This window comes from Ischnura elegans, chromosome 12, assembly GCF_921293095.1.
Source record: "Ischnura elegans chromosome 12, ioIscEleg1.1, whole genome shotgun sequence".
Taxonomy (NCBI): domain Eukaryota; kingdom Metazoa; phylum Arthropoda; class Insecta; order Odonata; family Coenagrionidae; genus Ischnura; species Ischnura elegans.
The window spans coordinates 5,050,358-5,072,580 of NC_060257.1; the positions used below are offsets into that span (position 1 = coordinate 5,050,358).

General features: G+C 39.9%; 1 protein-coding gene across 1 annotated transcript in view; it reads left to right on the forward strand.

Moving 5' to 3' along the window:
* The window catches only part of LOC124169233 (angiotensin-converting enzyme-like), a 29,388-nt gene extending 16,642 nt beyond the window's left edge, over positions 1-12,746 (forward strand). Inside the window, exons 5-10 of the mRNA XM_046547776.1 lie at positions 537-798; positions 995-1,103; positions 1,851-1,959; positions 3,200-3,452; positions 6,327-6,485; positions 12,137-12,746. Coding sequence (XP_046403732.1) covers positions 537-798; positions 995-1,103; positions 1,851-1,959; positions 3,200-3,452; positions 6,327-6,485; positions 12,137-12,302 — 1,058 coding nt within the window. The 3' untranslated portion in view covers positions 12,303-12,746. The remainder of the gene's footprint in view (positions 1-536; positions 799-994; positions 1,104-1,850; positions 1,960-3,199; positions 3,453-6,326; positions 6,486-12,136) is intronic.
* The last annotated feature ends 9,477 nt before the right edge of the window (positions 12,747-22,223 follow it).

A 22,223-nucleotide genomic window follows, 5' to 3' on the forward strand; every position in this document is an offset into this window, starting at 1 on the left:
CCTACTTTGTCACTGAAAACATTAGAGTCTTGGGTGGCCACCGTGGTTTTGGCCCCGGCGCCAAGACAATATACCTGCTGATTCGGAAGGTATTGAGGATAATCCTTTCACAGGAGCCCACGACATTGTTCAGCTACCACGCTGAATACGGCACCGCTGGTGAAAGACGTACTCAAAGGCATACAAAGAGAACACATGACGTTTGGCAGCACTTCTCCACGAGCAGATTCACAATGTTGACAAGACCGAGGTCTGAGAGTGGCTGAGTTTCCGAAGGGATAGGCCACGCCTGCTGTCAGCTGATTGGCAAAGGGAAATTCACGTGTCGAGAAACATCCCTCCCCTCACCTCGCTTTGCTCACTTGCTTCAGCCACGCTAGCTCACCAGCAAAGATAAAATGAACAAACTTTCGGCTGGAAAAAAATAACAGCCCATTCTCACTCGCTTTCATCTTCCCGAACTAGATCGCAAAATGATTCTGGGCTGAAAAGAGGGAATGATTCCTGAGTGGCTGGATTGTGTTCTTTTTTTTCAGGGAATCTGTGGGGTCAGAATTGGGAGGGGCTGCTGGAGGTGGTGCTGGGGAAGGAGGCGGTCTCTCTGGACACTGGTGCTTCGCTGAGGGCGCGCAACGTCAGCGTGGAGGGAATGGTGCGCCTTGCGGAGGATCTCTATGCATCACTAGGACTCCCCAGGATGACCTCCACCTTCTGGAAGAAATCCATCTTCAGGCCTGCCAACCCCAACACCTCGTGCCACGGCAGTGCCGCCAACATGTTCACACACGGCGATTTCAGGTACATCCCAATTACAAAGCACTGCAAGGAACTTTGTACGCAATCACGAGCATGCAAAGTTATATATATCCAGGATGAAATTCGCCATGAAAAAGCTCTCGTCATCATTGTACCTGATTTAAAATTAACCTACACAAATAGTACGATATAAAATTTAATCAGGTAGATGGTGATTCCCCGGTATCCTCTATTTCAGGATGATACTGTGCGCTGAAGTATCAGCAGAGGATTTCTACGTCATTCACCACGAGATGGGTCACATCGAATATTACATGGCTTACGAGCATCAACCCGCCATCTTCCAGGTAGACACTCCTATTTTACCCTCCAAATTCGTTTGTCCAATAGCCGATGGTAGCAGCACTATAGCCGGCGGAGAAGTGATCGGATGAAATAGCCATGTGTGTTACGTTGTTAGGGAGTTATTTATTAAAATCTAGCGATGACCTCAAACATTGAAGTCTTTAAGCTTGTAAAATACTACATTAACGTCGGCCAGCTGCCTTTGACTGAAGGCGCGAAATCCTTCAATTTCGATCCAACAATTAATTACATGGTATTAGTAAAGGCTCGTCTACAGTGGTATCTAAAAAGTGAAAGGTTTTCCCAACTAAAATTCATGACATGAATACATTTAATGCTATCATGCTTTAAAACCATAAAAAATGTCGTGATGATCATGTCTGGCCTCAATTGTAGCCAATTCCACCAATCATATGTATTAAAATTTAAATATATATAAAGAAATCACCATTCGGTGAATTCGTGTCATCCCTATGAATCTTTGCTGAAGCTTATCAAATCTAGAAAAAATGTCACAACAGACGGTATTGTAAAGGTACCGTTTTTTCGCAAACTTCTTTGACATATCAACTGGTGAACACACCCATAAACACGAGTGGTAAAATTATCCTGTACTTTTCCGTTGTGGAGTTAGATAAATCTCTAGAAGGTGATACATGTGCATTAAAGAAAATTTAATTACGAAACACGGCATGCCATGGACATGAAATTAAATAAGGTAAGCGCAAACCTTACTTCATCTTTTCTAGGACGGGGCGAGTCCAGCGTTCCAGGAGGCAGTTGGTGACGCCATTTCATTGGCTGCGACCACGCCTCAACACCTGCAAAGGATAGGACTCATCGACGAATGGAAAATGGGTACTTCAACATAAAACTATAATATCACATAATTTTAAATATTTAATGTTTCGTAGATTTTACAAGCAACAGCAAATACCCATGGCAATGGTATGCATACAACCTATGGTCATTTCTGTTGATACATTTAACTTTTTAATAAATATTGCTGATGGCACAGGCTAAAATTGTGGCCTGAAATAATCTGCATGAAATATCTATGATTTAAAGCATTATAGCATGCATTATTTGTGTTATGAATGGAAATTTGGTGAATTTGTCCCTTTTTATCCCATTATTCTGGAAAAACGTAATGCCAATTTAAGCGGCACTTCGTTTAGAACGCTACACGCGAATCTAAATAAAGTGTGTTACACCTGGACGCCAAAAATCGAAGCTTATTTGAACAAATACACGATACTTTCCCTCAAATCTCGTATATTTGCAATAAACTGTAAAATATTAATCATAAAGAGGTCACTCTCACTTGTCATGGTATCATCAAGGGCTGACATTCCTTCCGTCCTATCTCTTGAATTGGCCGATGGCGGCGCGCCAGTCTCAGGTGCAACGTCAACGAATTTTTACAAAACAGTATTAAACCATATTTTGTTGAAACACTCCATATAAAAACACAAAAATGTTAAAATTTCAGCGGAAAATATTCACATTGCCCCCAAACAAACATAATTTCGAATCATGAAAATGTCTTCTTCAAGGTGCAGATTTCTTATCCATTCTACCATATACATACTCCCTGGGAAGATGGTCAGGAGGATGGGGGATTTTGTCAGTGCTGTTTACCATTCTCCCTATATCTGACGTCATCCTCCCTTATCTTCTTCTTAGGGTTCATTTATCATGATGAAACAATAGATTAAAAGCCTATACATTTTCATAATTTTAACCTCGGCTGTAAATAGATTAAGTTTTTATGTCACCCTTGACTTGTAGTGTTGCTTACTAACTTATGTATACCTTAATACACGTTTCTGAATTTACCTAGTATTTATAGTGCACTTTTTTGCATTTTTTAGCTTCATAGGCAGATTGCTATCGTTAGAAGTTGGCTAGTTTTACCTGCGATTGGATGTGGAAGTATAATTTGTCAGTATGAGGAACATTTTAAAGATCGCTTGCTGTGCATATGAGAATCCTCTTGTATGTTGCATGGTGAATCACCCCTCCAAACACCCAAGATGTGGCTCGCAGAGTATTATGTAGATGTACAGCGTAACGTCCATTTCTTTCTTCTTGGCAGGCAGTATGGACATTGCTCTGCTGCTCAAACTGGCCCTGGCTAAATTGGCGCAGTTGCCTTATTCGCTCGTGGTGGACAAGTGGCGCTGGTCCGTGTTCCGTGGTGAGGTTCGTCCCAATGAGTACAACAGAGCGTGGTGGGCGATGAGGAGGCGATACCAGGGCGTGGACGCAGCGCCGCTGAGCACCAAACACGGAGACTTCTTCGACCCAGCCACCAAGTTCCACATCGCAGACAACACGCCTTACGCAAGGTAGGTTGGCGTTCAATTTTTAGAAACAGTTTAGGTGACGAGCCAGAAACTTGCACTGGCTCTTTCGGAAGTCCACTTGTTTGCAAAACAAAATGTTGATTTGTCAACTTCTCCTCTTCCCTGCGTACCCACTACCATCAGTAGCCCAGCATTATACACACATTCACCTTAAATAACAAACCGTGATCCAACATTCCCTCCCAAATATCTAACCATCTCCTCATACTTAATTCTGACTCTGGCAGACGCTACAAAAAAGCACTACGGAACACTTCCCAACTACGATTTACTCCGTAAAACCACACTGTTTATCCCGCTTTCGTCGGCCTTATTGGAAAATTACGCCACCAACACAAGCGCCGCTCAGGGTAACTAAGAGTCCCGAATGGTGAAACAGAAAAGTAGCCTCCAATGGTCATAACGGTAGGGATCACGTAACGGGTACGAATAAAATTACTGCGTTGGTTTGCTGGAACAACAGGATTCACACCAGAGACAATTTCTCAATCGAATACCCTTCACAAGCATTCGCTCAAATCGAAGGAAACTTTGAGAGGGTTGAAGGGGCCTCGCTAAGGTTGCCTTCGTTGAGATACCACTCACTCACGCACACTCGTACATACAATACTCACTCCTTTGGGCTAAACTCTGGGAGAAAATGCTCTCGCCCAAGGGATATTAGATAAGGGTAACCTGGACGTGACATGTGGATCGGTTTCGAAATAAAAGATTCCCCTCTCAACACATCTGAGGATCGGTTATTCAAGTCAAAAAATGTTGAATGATGGTAAACAGCAAATCGGTAGAAATTTACAGGGCGAAGAAAAATTATACCACGAAATTTCACCCTACATGATGCAGTCATTAGATTAGTCATTATAGGAGCACCTGTACATGGTATCAACAGTTTCATGCCTTGATAGTTAACAGACATTGGACAACTATTGCTCGCTCTGCAAACCACACATGCAAACAGGCTGTGATACTAACCAATTCAGATATAAAGACATACAGTACTCAAAATATCACCATGAATGACTTCATCGTGTGTTTCCGAAAAACCTGGCGAATTTCTAAAATCACTGGAGTGTGTTTAGAAGAGAATGACATAGTGTCTCGTTTGTGGATCCACATGGTCCATCGAATTGTTCCACATGGCCCAAAGTAGAAGACTTATGTAAAGTGCCATTGAAAAATACTCTGTGCAAATTGCGACTCATTCACCGTTTCCAGCCAGTAGCAGTGGGTGTTTGCACACATTGGATGCCGTGGAAGTAAACAAGATTGAACTTTCTTTCACTCAATAGATGTCACCAATCATTCAGATATGAAATTTTCACTGTTATGAACGCTAAGTAGAATGAAACGGCATTTTCCCCCCTTGAATGTATGCAATCTTGGTGTAAAAGAGTCTAAAACATGCGTAACTCTGACATGCCTTAAAACAAAAACTATAAAATTACTACCTTTTTTAATTTTTTTAATTGATAGTATAACATTTAAACTACCCACTGAGAAATTTTTAAGAAAAAAGGTGGCCTTTTTTATGCAATAAATTGTTAAATAATGACTATTTTTTATCGTTTAAACAAGTCCTATTTGTTTATTATTGTTTCAAATGACTTGAAAATTATGCGAGAATGTGCATAAATGAATTTTCTTCAAAATGAAACAATAACCACTGCTTTGCGGGCCATGATTCCTTAGTAATCAGCATTTATGTGATTTTTCATTTTTTACTCAGAGGCCTAACTCTGCAACCTCTATGCCTGTTGCCAAAGGCTCTGAGCAAAAGCAAAGGCGAATGCAAGCAAATCATTCGAAGTCATCAGATGTCCACAGCATCCGGCAACAGGGCAAATCCTCCACATTCTGTAGCCATCTCTTCCGTGGTCTACCACTTCCACTTACCCCTTACCTTTTGCTATTGACTATTAGCTTGGGCATTTTATCATTTCCCATTCTTTCTGCGTAGTCCAACCATGGCAGTCGAAGTGTCTTTGAAAATTTGACTATACCCTTCGCTTCTAGTATTTCATGCATCGAAAGTTCCTCTGTAAAAGCGCTCAACAATCGCCCACTGAATCTAATCCGCTCATCTAGGAGCCTATCAATACACATGCGCTCAGCTGGCAGAAGCCGGAGCTCAAACGCTCACCTCTAACATAAGTCTCCAATCTTCGGAGGAGAGCGTTTGTGCTCCTTGTATTGTTGGGCTCCTAGATGAGCAGATTCGCTTAAGTGGGCGATTTTTGAGCTCTTGTACACTGGAGGTTTCGATATCTTCATGTGTATTCTCACTCTCCACCACTCCCTTTCTCCTCTAATTAGCCCACAGACTCTCCTGATGATCTTTCTTTAAAATTTTCTGAGGGTTTCCTCACCCTGACTTGATAATGTCCATGTCTCAGCTCCATTAGTTACAACTGGTCTAATAAGAGTGTTGTAGATCTCCAGCTTCGTATTCCTTGATAATAGATTGTTGATTGATAATTGATTCTTGATAGTTGATTTGAGGAGTGCTACATTAGCACCAAGTATAAGATATTTTTTTCTCAAAATCTCTTAATCTGCATGGAGCCATGAGATATCAATTATAGAGAGGTCACGATCACTTCCCGTGGTCTCATTAAGGGCTCTCTTAAATTCCATTCGACGTTTAGTTCACCGAGCTCAGAGGCCATGTCAAGAAGATTGTACAAAAACAGCATTAAGCTGTGTTTTGTAGAAAAACTCTATATTTAAATTAAACGATGGTAAAATTTCCTCGAAATACATTGACATTGCAGTGAACCGACCATGGTTTCGAGTCGAGAGCATAATAAGGTATACATTTGAATTGACTCGGAATGAAATGATGACGATATCTTCCAGGTATTTCCTGAGTGGGATTTTGCAGATGCAGATCTTCCGGGCACTCTGTGACGCCGCCGTGTCGTCCGGCCATATATTCCGAGGGGGGCGCGTCCCCCCGTCTCCACCAATGCACCGCTGCGACATATACGGCTCCAAGGAAGCAGGACGCCTGCTCAGGTAAACGTCTCATCTAATCAATTCATTCTCCCTCAATGGACTCGTCATGTCACAAATAGCTGCTCACATGAATAAGCTTTTCCGTGTGATGGAGGTGTCCATTTTCTCCATTCCGAAGTCCAACACGTTCCTCGTCAGTCCATGAATCAGGGAAGAGAGAACCGTCATTTCGTCATGAATCATCATTCCCTGATGACAGGTCTTCCTTTACTATACGAAGCAGTATTCAGAAGCAGTGCGATTTGAGTTACGAAGACAAATTTATGTTGAAATTTTAAAAAATTCCGTTTTTAAAATTTCAACATTTCCGTCCGTTCATCAAAAATAATAATCGATTATCTTGCACCTAAGTCGTTTCATGGTAGATTTTTTGGTGATAGTCATCATTTGCTGATGACGAGGAACGAGTACGACCTCGCAACGTGTCGAAGAAAATGGAAAATAAACCCGCAACTGGAAACCCTTGAAAAGTTTATTCACTCCATTCGTATCTTTCTTGGTCAGTCATCTGTTTCTTTTTCCAAATAAAACCTTTCGGAGCAGAAGGTGCGGATCGGGTTAATGTGGTGGCTTTCCAAACAGTGAGTTCGGGTTCAAATCCCGGCGATTATTGTGGTATTCAAGAAACTTCCCGATCCCTTCTTAAGTGCTTTGTGGAGGGCTATTCAAGTAAAAAACTCTGTCCGTCAGATGGGATGTTAAGCCGTGGTTCCCTTGGCGCCTTTCGATAAGAGCAGGATGATGCCTGCGCCGGGTTTCTCTCCACCCTACCTTCCCTAAGTTTCCCTCCTGGCGCAAATGACATTAGGTGTTGGTCGCCTCCTCCTAATATTATACTATCCAAGAGCATTGGGAAAAAATTCAGTCTCTTTCCCATTTTTGTATTTACCGCCGGGTTAACACTAGAATGCCGGGAAATTTGTATCCCCTAGAATGCCGGGAGGGTGTCATTTTGACACCCATGCTTTAATATGCATTTAACGTTGCAGATTAGTTTTATTTTGGAGTAGATAGTGTCAACTTTTGTTTAATACTGATTTTTTGCCCTAATATAAAAAAAAACAATGTTTTAATAGAGTACCACTGAAGTAAAAAAAGTTTTACAAAAAATTACTCTCCTGGAATGCGGCATCCATCGAAAAGATTGCGCTGAAACGTCGGAGGACGCATGAAGGTGTAATAATACCTATATATAATCATTGCATACTTTTTTATAAGTATTTGTTGTTCACTGTAATTGGTTAAATTTTATGTGCATAAAAAATTAAAATGAATATGACAGGATTGAATAGATAGAGTAAAATGAATAGGACATTGTTTTTCTTTTTATTATTATTGTTAACTTTTTTTCATTAATTTTTGTCATAGAATGTAGTAGTGAGCTTCAAAAGACGAAAATTAAAATAAAACCATTGCGGTAACAAAACTACGAAATTTTTAAAAATAAAATACAAAAACCTCGTATTAACCCAAACAGAAATCGAATGCTTTTTCATACAGACTTACGAAAAGCTTCATCAAAATAGTAGATTCTCTACATTCCGGCACTTTTGGTCTGTTTTGGCCTTAGGTTTACTGACTTTTCACTAAGCTTACAAAAAGCAACAGTTCTGTTTTCATTGCATTTTATCTATACTTGACAATCCCTAGTCGCTCTAATCCTCTAGTCCTAATCCCTTTGGTTGCCAGATATTCGTTGACTCAATGTAAGGGAAAGCAAGCTATTCTGATAAATTTTGTAAAAATAATTCGGGACATCTTTTGTGAAGTTATTTCCTTATATATAGTATTCAGGAATTTATAGTGACCAAGTCAAAAGTATTCTGGAAAGAAAAAAACAGGCAATCGCCTGGTTCTAGTTCTGACCAAGTATTTCCGCCCCATATGATCAATAATATCTACTTCAAAGTTTATCTCATTACAACACCTTACTGTTTCGGGCGATTTGTTAGAGTAGTTACTAATGTCAATATGAGGGCGAAGAGATCATAGAACAAGAACACATTTTTTCTGTTTGCCCTGATTAACAGTAAGTGTTACGTCACCATTTTTGTTCAAATTAGTTGATCACAACTCTTACCGAGATGCTTTTATTTCACCAGGTATTTCCTTTCTTACCTTATTTACGGTTCCCGAAAGGCAAGTACCCTTTTGTTTCGAGTAGAGCTAGCAAAAGTGATGTGAAACAAATGCTAGTGGTTACATTCCTGCCCTTGCTCATGTAGGGTTGCATACGTTTCAATACAACATGATCTGAAACGCGATCGCCAGCTTGACGAGAGCCGTCCTTGACGCCTCTGGTCAATTTAGAAGTTAATGGAATCAGTTTACCAAATATATGCGGTCTTTATATATTGCAAACCAGTATTTATGCCCATACTTATCAGGCTTTGGTGCCATGAATTGCTTGAATGGACATCTAGCTTTGCTTGGAAACAGCTGTTCGTCAATGGTTATGTTAGGCCCAGATTATGATTCCTCAGCATGGCCATCTCCTTCTTACGATCTTGAACAAGGAGTTGACGTCGCCTTGAAGTCTACCCAGCGCCCCTTCCACGTCGGCACACCATGTCACGACCACGCACAATTTCTTTTCTGTCCGATAACCAGTGCAGCTCCAGTAACTCAATTATGTGTATATGCGTTTTGTAAAATAAATATGTGTATCTTCCGTGATTAAATTACTAAATTGAAATATAAAAAACACTGAAACTGACCGTGCTCACTATTTTCATCATTTTTGGATGATCTAAATTACACCTCCTGTGCAACCCAATCGTTGTCCGACTCAAGATCTGCATCAGACCCTTTCTCCGACACGTCTCCAGAAATATCGTTTAGTATTGCAATACTTTGCTCCGTCGTAACACGTCTATGCAGTTCCATTATCAAGACAGAACTGCCGAAGCAAGTCAAGCAGCAGGTCGCGACACACAAGCGACCCAGTCCGCCAAACACGCGCGCGAGCCAGGCAGCCGAACACAGAGGCTCGGCAACAGCTAACTGCATTGTCGCGCGCGTCACTTCACTGCAATGTTTCAGGGCAAATAAGTGTCACCGCGGTAAAAAAAAAAACTAGCTGGTTTCGAGGCGAATCACTTGCAAAAGGCAGCGGAATATACTTACCTTACGAGCAACTAAACTTTTGAAAAAAGTAGTATACAGCCGATGCTCATTGAAATTAGAGTGTGAAATTGGGTTAATTGGGTCAATGTTCCTTTGTTAGTTGTATTATATTAGAATTAATGTATTTAATGGATTGCTTGAAATTGGTTAACTGGGACAACGTTAAATTCTTAGTAGTATGAGATTAGAATTAGTGTATTATTTTTACCATGGGAGTCTATTCTGTTTCTAAGCTTTGTACTAGATAGATAGAAACTTGGTATGTACACATTTGTTATTCATATACATCTAATGCTGCCACCAGGCAAGTCTACTTGCAGCAATGTATAATAAAAATAATAATAATAAAAATATGGATAAAGCGAACTTCCTAAAATAATCAAGCCTGAAACGATGTTATACGTGAGCAAATGAGTATAATACGCAATCAATAGAGTCCAAGAGAGAATACCGGGGCTAGTACGCATAAAATACTCACAAAATAATCATTAAATCCAACATAAATCGAAACAGAACGATTAATTTGCAACTATGAAGTAACTTATCCCATGGGGCGCAAACACACAAGCGAAATATTTGCGTTGCGCAGCCAAAGATAACAAGAGGAGTAAGGGAAACAAAATCCCCTTCATAACCAGAAGTGGCGCCGCAAAGTTTGTCCAAACACTTTTGAAAGTGACTGCACGTGAGCCACGTTAAATATAAGATAGGACTTCATAATTCTTATTTTCTTTGGCAAACAAAAACGTCATTATTTTCAAGACTGCTAAGAATCAGCCACAATTAAAAACTGGAGAAATAGACGGTCAAAATCAGGATTTTAAATGGAATGAACGATGAGATTTCGAGAAACATGGAATAGGGTAGTTTCCTTCATCAAAGAAAACGAAAGGCATTGATTGCGATTCGTTACTCACCATTAGTGTATTCATAATGGCAACGGTCAATTTTATCCTCATTTGAAAAAGGCTAGATTGGTGCCCATTCGATGCCACTCCACGTGACGTCACAGGGACCTAGTTTCTATACTTACGAGTAGATAGGAGTTTTACATCGTGTGAGATTACCAATGCATGCATGAGGCACAAAGCTCAGGGAAACATGTCTTAATAATCACCAATTAAAACTACCTAAGGTCGGAAAGTTTTCTTCGTTTGATAAGGTATAAATAATCCTTATTTAAGTCAAGCGCTACCAGCTAGCAGGGTTCTCTGCTACCTGCTATCATCCTGCGTCGTATCAGCGTTCAAAGCCTCGCCCCAAGGTCACCTCACTTGCGGCAGCGGGAACCAGAACGACGTCACTCGGAGTTTTCTCGGCATTCATACTTAGCCGTCGCGTTTTCGCGCGCTTGAAATTTTTCACTTTTCAGTTAATCGCGAAAAATAGATATCGTCATTTAAAAATCTAAAAGCGGGAAGTACGTACTCCAAGAGTAATAATCTTTCGATTTAGGCAATAAAAAATAATAGGAAACCACCCTATTGTGTTCGGGGGAGGCGACCGACAGCTGATGACATTTGCGCAATAAGGATGGAAGAGCGGAGATGGACCCGCTGTAGGGATTGGCCTGATCATGACGAGATGCACCAAGAGGACTACACCTTAACGTCCCATCCGACGGACGGAGTGTTGAACCTGAAGCGCCCTCCATAAAGCACCCGAGCAGGGATCGGACAGTTACTCAAATGTCTACGCCAACGCCACGATTTGAACCCAGGCCCACAGGGTGGGAGGCAAACACTCTCTAGCCACCATAACAACTCGATCCTATCCGTGGGTAGAACATTTGGCAACTGATCGAAGGGTCGGAGCATAATTCTAACAACAATAGACCTTTAAAGTTTCCATTCCCTCTGCTCCTATTGCAAAACTAGCTACACATAAGGCAATGTTCTTCAAATATTAGACAAACTTTAATTAAAGCTTTCTGCGGCTGATGATGATTAAAGATTGACATACATTTACATTAAAGTTTGCCATGTTGTACATCGGATTTTCCCCAAACGCTTCGTGACGGACTCCTGGCCCCATCTTCAAGAAAGTGAAAAGTAATGTTCAACCATTCCCTTGAATAAGTAACGACCAGTCGGACACGAAACGTCGGGGCAAAATCCGACATAACATAAAAAAATACATGGGCCAACGTGCCCCAGCCGCTGGGCCAACTTACCCCGATGTAGGGGCAGATTGGCCCACTTGTCTTATGCCCAGTGTTTATTTATTTTTTTAAATTTATAACTCATATGTTCAAGTTTAATTATTACCATCCAGATTCAGAAAGACTGTTCTACAATTTAGCAATAATTTCATAAATTTAAATATGTATAAATAAATAATATTTAAAATTTAAAAAAATCGGGCCAACGTGCCCCGGTCTCCCCTACAAGGCGGCATACATACGTCAATCTTTAGTCATTAGAAAATCCTATTCGAAAACATACGACAATGGAGAACTTGGAAATTTATTCCAAGTGTTGTCGCTCCATTAGTTGGGCAATATTTCAAAGTGCGCTTGTTTGCAGGGAGGTGATGTCGTCTGGGTCGAGCTTGCCTTGGCCGTTTGCGATGAGAGCGCTGACGGGCGACAGGGATTACGACGCATCTGCACTGCTGCACTTCTTCCAGCCGCTCAAGCGGTGGATGCAGAAAGTCATCGAAAGAGAGGACATACCAGTGGGCTGGGATTAAAATGGGCAAACTTCATGGAACATCACTTGTACAGTCTTTTTTAGCTGTCTCGACACATTTATTTATACTTCAGAATACCGTTCAGAGCATAGAATGGCCAATTAGATTCTTGTTTTTTTTTACTTCAATTTTTCTTCTTCTTCGGATGGAATTGTACCAAGATGTTGAAATTCCTTTGGCATGTCAAATAAAAATTGTGTGTTTTAAATAATCTTTCCCCTCCTCTCCTTAACTGTTGCACCTCCTCAACTTCAATCCGAATGCGTCTCCTTTTTGCCCACGAGAAAGCTGTCCACCATTCCTTACAGCCCCACTCCACCCATTTATAATCAAGCCCCCCCAAAACAATTGTATGAATTAGCTCGATCGAGCTGTATTTCTACCTTAAAAATGATAAATATGTCGTAACATGGGTCTACAAATAAAATTCTTCTGTCCAAACAATTTTTTTTCAATAAAACTACCTGTTAAACGTTTCCACAAAATATCTCCCTGAACTCTTAAGATTTTAAAGCTATTTACTAGAGAAATTACAAATTGCTACATTTAAGAATATTGTGCTTGGCTTATGGTGTTGCACCTCATAGTAAGGTACAGTCACTTTCAAAAGTCGGTCCCCACGGCCAGCGCTAGCAACTACGTTTTCCACTGCGCTCGAACTTCGGGTATTGTTTATGCCTTTTGTGCATTGAAAGGGCCAGTTACTCTCACCATCCGCGAAAATCTTACCGAGGCATTCTTCACTATTCCTAGATTCCTCGTAACTTCCCCGACTCCCGGTTCCAGAACACAAGGCGAAACGTAAGTTCTCAGTCACGCGATTCTCAGTGTGATAGTATTCTGAGACAGATGGTCTGAGTAGTCTGGTTTGTACTCAAAAATACCGAGACGTATCTGCGTCGCAACGCACTTATAAGGAAGAAACGAAAATCGGAATTTACTCCTGAAAGAGTATTCTAAAAGTTGCCTCCAAAATAAGCTTCAAGATTATACCTTTAAGACATTATTACTAAACACGATCGAAGCATATTGTTCTATATGTAAGTATTTTAGACACACTGATAGGCGCATTCATCATTCCTAAGCAATTTCTTGGGATATACATTATCCAACAGATTTATACACCACTCATCATACGAGAAATAAAAAATACTAACGTGCGCTAAATTATTATGTTTGTTGTTCCTAATTTGTTTGAGTTAATCCCGCCCTATAGAATGATTTTTGTATGTCTTTTGTTTGTTGCATTGAATTGTGGGTAAAAAAGAATGTGAATAAGTGAATATAAAATGTTAACTCCATGGTTAACTCGTTGGACTAACTGCTAGAGTTTTATTTCTGAAGTGAACCGGAATTTAAAACGTAAAAGTAATGCTAGAGAGGATTCTAGCGTCGTATTCTAACAGGTTATGGGCCCAGACACGCTAGTTTGATTCAGTTAGTTCAGAAGTTGGATGCAGTTGCAAGTGAAGTATCCAAGAAATAATTCGTGAAAGACCGACCACATGGGGATGCCGATTTTAGATGGACTTATTGTTCAGATTAAGTCCAGCTTTTGCTACTAAGTTCCCTTTTTCTATGTGCTTTGAGTGAAGTGGAGAATTTGACGTATCTTGGGAAGAGGTATTTCTTAGCGGAAATATAATTGCGTCAGAATGGAGTCAGCACAGGCAGGCCTGGGGGCGGGAACGATGCCTTCAATTAAGAAGCTGATTGGCAGAAGCAACTACAGCAACTGGAAATTTGGCATGGAGATGTTTCTCACAGCGGAGGAACTATGGCCCATTGTACAAGGTAAAGAAGCAGACCCACGCAAGGACGCGAAAGCCAGATCTAAGATATGCCTGATGGTTGATGAATCCTTATACCCTATGGTTAGAGGTGGTCGTTCGGCAAAAGAAGTATGGGAAAAGCTCCAGAATACTTATGAGGACAAAGGACTCTCCAGAAGATTAAGTTTGTTGCGAAAACTTTTTAGAATCAAGTTAAGTGATTACAGTGCTATGGAGGAATACTTAAATGATGTGTTGTCGTTAACGCAAAAGTTAGACGCCATTGGTGCCGGAATAGACGACGAATTCATCGGAGTAATAATGCTGAATGGTCTAAATGATGAGTACGACCCAATGATTATGGCCATGGAAAGCTCTGGAGTAAAGATAAGCAGTGATTATGTGCGGTCACTACTGATTCAGCAGGACGCCAAACTGAAAGGGTCCGAGGATGCGGCGAAGGAAACTGCGTTTATGTCAAGACCCAAGGTGAAAAGATTCCCTCCCAAACGCTTAGTATGTTATAATTGCAACAAGGAAGGACACAAGGCATTCCAGTGCCCTAATAAAGATACGAGAGTTAGTAGGAATGCGAATAGAGCATGGGAAAAGCAAGGAAAAATAGAGCACAAGGCAAAGAAGGCATCAGTTCTTTATGCTGCGTTAGCTACCTCCACAACAAGTCCTAGTGATTGGATTATTGATTCCGGTTCCACATCTCACATGACGATGAGGAAGGATTGGATGGAAAAAGAACAGCCAAGTATTCTGGAAGTGACTGTAGCTAGCAAAAACAAAATTTACACCGAGAGCACAGGGACTGTTCCAGTGTGGGTGAATCGTGCCGAAACTGCTGAAATTAAAGATGTTCTTTATGCTCCTGACTTGAGTACAAACCTGCTGTCTGTGAGTAGGATGGTAGAAAAGGGACTAATCGTTACTTTTGACTCTGATGGATGCAAAGTATATGACAAAGACAATTGTATTATTGAAGGTGATGTTCAATTCACAGGAAGTAATGTGGGCGGCATTTACAAGTTGGACATACTTCCTGAAGTAAAGGTAAATACCGCCTCTGTCTCATCTGGAAACCGAAGACTGTGGCATAGAAGATTGGGACACATGTGCCGAAAGTCCATGGAGCTTTTAGCCAAAGGCCTTGCTATTGGAATGAAATTCATAGGAAGAGATGACGAGCCTTGTATTTCATGCATAAAAGGAAAGCATTCGCGAGCGTCGTTCCACGAGAGTAAGACCAGGACGTCCCAAAAGCTACAGCTGGTCCATTCAGATGTTTGTGGGCCCATGAGTGAAGAAAGTTGGGGTGGAGCAAAATACATGTTAACTTTTACTGATGACTTCACAAGAAAGACATTTGTTTACTTTTTAAAGCATAAAAATGAGGTTACTGCCAAGTTTAAAGAGTTCAAAGCCCTAGCGGAAAAGCAGAGTGGAGAAAAACTGAAAGCATTACGAACCGATAATGGTAGGGAATATGTGAATAGAGAAATGGAGACTTTTTTGAAGGATTGTGGCATAGTTAATCAAAGGACTGTTCCCTACACTCCACAGCAGAATGGCACAGCTGAAAGAGTGAATAGAACTATAGTTGAGAAAGCACGATGCATGCTTCAGGATGCACACTTGGGCAAGAAGTTCTGGGCTGAAGCAGTGAATACAGCTGTATATTTGAAAAATCGCTCACCTACTAAAGCAGTGAAAAACATGACCCCAGAAGAAGCCTGGAGTGGAAAGAAGGCTGACTTGTCTCATTTAAGGATTTTTGGATGCAAAAGCTTTGTTCATGTCCCTGATGAGAAGAGAACTAAGTGGGATGCAAAAAGCAAGGAATTCATCTTCACAGGCTATTGTGAAACCACGAAGAATTACAGACTTTGAGATCGTCAAAATCCAAAGAATATGATAATTGCTAGAAATGTTGTCTTTCTGGAAGAAATGGCTCCTCAAGTACAAGATGAAGATATCATCAGCAGGGATTCAGAAGTTCCTATCCATAGTTTGTTAGATAATGATGTGCTTTGCGATAGGGTCAACCCAGAGGAGGCATTAGAAGGACCTGAAGAGGAAAGAGTAAATGTTCAAGGACAAGAGGTGGAGCGCAGGTATCCTGTCAGAGATAGAAAGCCTCGTGATTTCCCTGATTTTGTTACCTATAAAGCATCCTTAGAGTATTTAAATGATGAGCCAGAAACCAGGGAGGAGGCACTTTCTAGAGGCGATGGGAAGCTGTGGGAAAGGGCGATGAGAGACGAGATTTTGTCATTGAAAGATAATGGTGTTTGGACTCTAGTCCCAAGACCTCCTGGCAAAAATGTGGTGCGATCAAGGTGGGTTTTTAAACTAAAAAGGGGCTCTGATGGGGAAATTGACCGATATAAGGCTCGGCTGGTGGCTAAAGGTTATACCCAGCGTTTTGGTCTGGACTATTTTGAAACATTCTCTCCAGTGGTTCGAGCAGAGAGCTTGAGAATGATGTTATCCTTGTCAAACCAGTTGGACCTGGACATAGAACACCTTGATGTCTGTACTGCCTTCCTTAATGGTGACTTGAATGAGGAGGTATTTATGGAACAGCCTGAAGGTTTTGTAGATGAGGTTGATGTTGATAAGGTATGTATGCTGAAAAAGGCCATCTATGGATTGAAACAGGCCTCGAGGGCCTGGAATATTAAGCTTGACAGTGTTCTGATTTCTTTGGGGTATGTAAGGTCAAAGTGTGATCCATGCGTATATATTAAATCTAAGGGAACTGATGTCCTAACTGTAGTGGGCATTCATGTGGATGATATTTTTGTCATGTCTAATTGTGATGATGATAAGTGTTTGCTGAAGAAGAGCTTGAAGGACCATTTTGATTGTAGAGACCTTGGCTCTTTGAAATATTTTCTGGGTGTGAGTGTTTTTCGTGATAGAAAGAATAAAAAATTTTTTCTCTCCCAAAAGGCCTATCTGACAAAGGTTCTCTCGAAGTTCGGAATGCTGGAGTGCAACCCGGTAAAAACTCCTTTTGAGAGTGGGCTGTATTTGCAGAGAAATGAGGGTGAGATGCCAAATGTGCCATACCAGAACTTGATTGGGTCCTTGATGTACCTAAGTCTGTGGTCCAGACCTGACATAACACAGGCAGTAAACTATCTCAGCCAGTTCAATAGTTGCTTTGGTGATGAACATTGGGCGTGTGCTAAGAGAGTGCTGAGATACCTCAAAGGGACTCTTGACCACTGTCTTGTGTATTGTAAAAATGATGAGGGACTGTGCGGATACTCAGATGCAGACTGGGGTAGCGACTCAGTGGACAGAAAGTCGTACTCTGGGTATGTTTTCACTTTTGGTGGGGGGGTCATCTCCTGGATGTTTCCCTCCTGAAGAAGCAGAGTTTAGTGGCTCAGTCCTCTACAGAGGCCGAGTATGTTTCTCTGGCAAAGGCTGGGAACGAAGCTATCTATTTGAGAAACTTTTTAGAAGAACTTATTGGTGAAGTTTCTCCTGTGACATTGTTTTGTGACAAAAAGGCAGCTATTTTTCTGTCAAATAATGCTGCATTTCAAAAGCGAACGAAGCACATTGATATTGTGTACCACCACGTGCGGAATCTTGTGGACACAGGGCAAATTTCGGTGCAACATATGCCGTCAGAGGATATGGTTGCTGACATATTCACAAAATCTTTGCCCTATCCTAGATTTAGAAAGTTTGTTGAATTGCTTGGTGTTATTCAAGTGCGGGATTAAAGGGGGTGTGTTGTTCCTAATTTGTTTGAGTTAATCCCGCCCTATAGAATGATTTTTGTATGTCTTTTGTTTGTTGCATTGAATTGTGGGTAAAAAAGAATGTGAATAAGTGAATATAAAATGTTAACTCCATGGTTAACTCGTTGGACTAACTGCTAGAGTTTTATTTCTGAAGTGAACCGGAATTTAAAACGTAAAAGTAATGCTAGAGAGGATTCTAGCGTCGTATTCTAACAATGTTTACTTCGTTATGGTATTTATTCCAGTCGTTACTAACATTTCCCTTAGAAAAGTGAGTAATTATCACATTTCTTCGTGTTCATCGAAAGTTGGAATGTCTAAATAGTTATCTTAAATATATTTTGGATAGATAAAACACCTTTGGAAACAGTTATTACATAACTTGTTTGCTCCTTTCTTACCATTTTAAGGCACGTTTAGTATATGTTTTATCTTTCACGCTTTCACTGAGAGGTCAAACTAAGTCTTTCCCGTTTTTTTAATTTTTTTCTGCGGTCTGAAAGCTTGCCATTTTTCTCAATGCCCATAAATATCTCGCTACTTCATTCAGTGAAAAATTATATTTATCTTCAAAGCAATTCAAGGCAATCCGATTGCTCATCTGAAAAATATAATACAAAAATTATATTCTCTTATAAAATAATTTCATACCGGTGGTCATAATGCCGGTGGTTTTCTTAAGGAATAAATTAAAATACTACTTCTTATTTTATATTAAAAGAATGGGAATAAATTACGGTATTCAAAATGTAGGCACCACTTGTACTCCGAATAAACTTAAACTTGAGGAGTAACTGATATTTCACTTGTAAACATTGAAAAATATCTGAAAATCCTTCGCCCTCGACACGGGTGAACGCGAGCATGGATGGTAGCCGTGACGCAAACGACTATATTAACATTGGCGTATATATATTCGTATTTTTATCAAGACCATGTTGAGAAAAAATATTGGAGTATTATTATTTTGACTATGCTCGAAATGTTCCAAAAAATTTATTTGTAATATATGTGAAGTATAAGTTAACCGAACGATTCGGATGTCCCTCTCACGAGTCTTTTGCGTTAAAGCACGTGTCAAACCATGGGTTTTGAAGGGTGCTCAAGTCATTTTTACAGTTCATAGATCCGTATTGTTGATTTTTTGACCTCCGAGGGTCACAATGGGGGTCAAAGGTCAAGAGTTAAACTTCGGGCCATCATGACAACCAACGTGTCAAACCATAGGTTTTGAAGGGTGTCAAAGTCGGTTTTTCAGTTCATAGATCCTTATAATAGACCTCCGAAAGTCACAATGGGGTAAAATTTAGCTTACACTCAACAAAACTTCGGACCTTTCCCCATAAGTATGCCAATTTTCATGAATATTGCTCGATTTAAAGTTACTAAAATTAAAGGTCAAAAATGACACACGACCCTTGGGACAGTCTGTACATATAATACTGGATCTTACTGCATCTGTTTTTTTGGGGTAGATACCTTACCCTACTAAGAAGTGACAATATATAAATATAACTAATAACTTACCATCATAGGTGGATCTTAAGGGGGGGCACCGGGGCTCATGCCCCCCCAGACCCTTACAAAAATACGCAATATTTTTAATACCATTATCATTTCGCTCGCTTTATACTACGAAGCATCCTTGTGCCCCGTAGAACGAAATCCTGGATACGGTCGAATTGTGCACCCCCAGAGAGAAATCCTGGATCCGCCCCTGCTTACCTTTATATGTATAAATACTTCAGGAAATTCCTCTATGAGGTATGTAACACAAAGTTGGGAGCACACAGTAAAATACACACTAAAATATGAAAATAAATAAGTTTTCAGGGGCACCTACCACCCTCCTCAGAGTTAGGAAAGATTTTTTTTAATTTTCTTGTACTGTGTGTGCCCAACCTGGAATATTTTCATCTTATATGTATAAACATTCAAGGATGGTATCCCAAAGCCCCTTCCCCTCCATCTTACTGTCTAACAGTGTTATATATTAAAAAAACACAATGCAAATTAGCTATGCAAATGAGGCTCTAATTTTCATGGTTGAACTGACCTGGCAGATCGCTGCTGAGTTCTCAGTCAGCCACACCCACACAGCCAGAAGGGTATCAAGAGTTTGGGTGTTATATGGCTTGCCTGCACTGATACTGTTGTCGTCGCTTTGGAGGTACCAGACAACGATACACTCGTTACAAACGTATCAGCTACTTAACGATGAAATAATCTTTCAGCATTATAACAATTCATTGATTACTGGAGGACATAATGAAATGTAACCACATAATTTGAAAATTGGAGTGCTTGAGGGCTTGTGGTCTTCTCAGCAGATGCAATGCAGGTAGTCACCTCTAGGGGAAAAATATGGGGGATGTTTATGCCCCCGAAACACCCCTATGGTCATAAAAAATTACGTACATTATTAAAAACAATTCACACTGATCAAACATTACCAGTACTATTACACTTATTCACAAAATCACATTCATCCATTGTTATCCAAGCCATTGTTAAAGCCCTACCTAACTAAATACCTTATCATGCACGCCTGAATTAATCTAACGCCTCAATGTGGACTCATTTTCACGATGTCCGAAGGCCTGCCTAGTCCGAGTTATTTATAATCGACAGCATTATATAATTAATATATAACCGATATTCTCCAGTTCCAAATCTAAACTGTAGCCGGAAAAATACATGTTCCTAATCTTTTTGTGTAACAATGTCATATTATCATCACCAAAAATGGATTAACAATGTTTGCAAATTGCCTATTTGCATACAAAAGAATGAATTAAAATATTGTTATGCACACAATATTTGCCCAATGTAATTGCTCCTTGATGGATGCTTTCTGAATATGTTCACTTTATTTAGGTTAATTTTCAACTGACGAATGTAAAATTTTGTCAATACCTTAACGACAATCCATTTTACTGGATTTGTACCAGCACTTTAATTTTCACAAAAATTACATGTAAAATGTTTTATTTTATGTCATCAATCACAAAGATATTAAAATATTTTATTTTTACAACACCTCCTAAGTAACATAGTCAAAGGTATAGAGAAAATAGTTTTATTGCCTTCACTTGTACAAATTAGTAAAGAGAAATTACATGCACACAATTAATTTAATTTAAAATTAATAATTTCAAATGCTATTAAAATAATATCATTTAAAAAATCGAGACAAAATATCAACAACAATAATGCAAATCGACCTTAGCAATGGGTACAATTTATTCTGGTCAGGGTGTTCCTTAATTATATTTTCATACGAAGACCTGCCTATTCTGAGTCATTTCTTATCAACTATAAGATGCAAAATTAAATCCCTACTCTCCTGCCCCAAGTCTAAACTATAGCTGGAAAAAAATACATGCATTAGTTACAAAATAAAAAAGGCTCTGTACAATATTATCGAAAAACATCACAAAAACAGTAATGCATATAGTACTAAGCTCTAAAATAAAGATCACTGCAACATATCATATATTATATTCAATGTTTTCACATATTTAAATACAAATCACAAATGCACCAACTGTTTTAGCCAGGGATAAGTCATATTTGCATGTTATCAAATAACCTTTACAATTTGCAACTCATGCGAAAAAAACCAAACACTTTGGAAGAAAAAATATTCCATCACATTCCCAATAAGGGTGCAATTTTTTAAGTATTTGGTGCAAATTAATGACTTATCCCTGTTACACCCCCTCCCCACGATGAGGGAACAGTTTGGATTTGAGGGGGGCATGCACTACACTACCTACTACACTACGACCAAAATTAATAAGGATAAAAAAACTACACAAAATATTATTAGCAATCAAGCACTACTACTACTAATATCATTCATTCATTCATAAACCACATTACACTCTCTCATTCATAAAATCACATTCCATTCACTCATTCATAAAATCACATTCATTCATTCATACAGCCCTGCCTACCTAAATACTGATTGATACGCCTGAATTAATTAAACGCCTACACACGGAATCGTGGCCACGATAAAGAGGACCTGCCTAATCTGAGTTATTTCTACTCGACAGTAGGACGCAATATAAAATCCCTACTCTCCTGCCGCAAATCCTAGCTATGGCTGGAAAAAATACATGCATCAATAAAAAATATACAAACACCCTGTACAATAATTGCAACAAAAAAAGCAAAAAAAACAACTATCTTCGGGCTTGGTGTCTTCTTTCTTCCTATCTTCATTCTTCCTTTCTTCACAACAAATCCTCTAGTCGTCGGCGCAGTAACTTTCAGGTGTCCATTTCATGGACCTCCACAGTTGTCGTCAAAAGCAATCGCTGTCGTGGTCCAAAAGCTTGACCTGTGGTAATATAACAAAAAGTCTC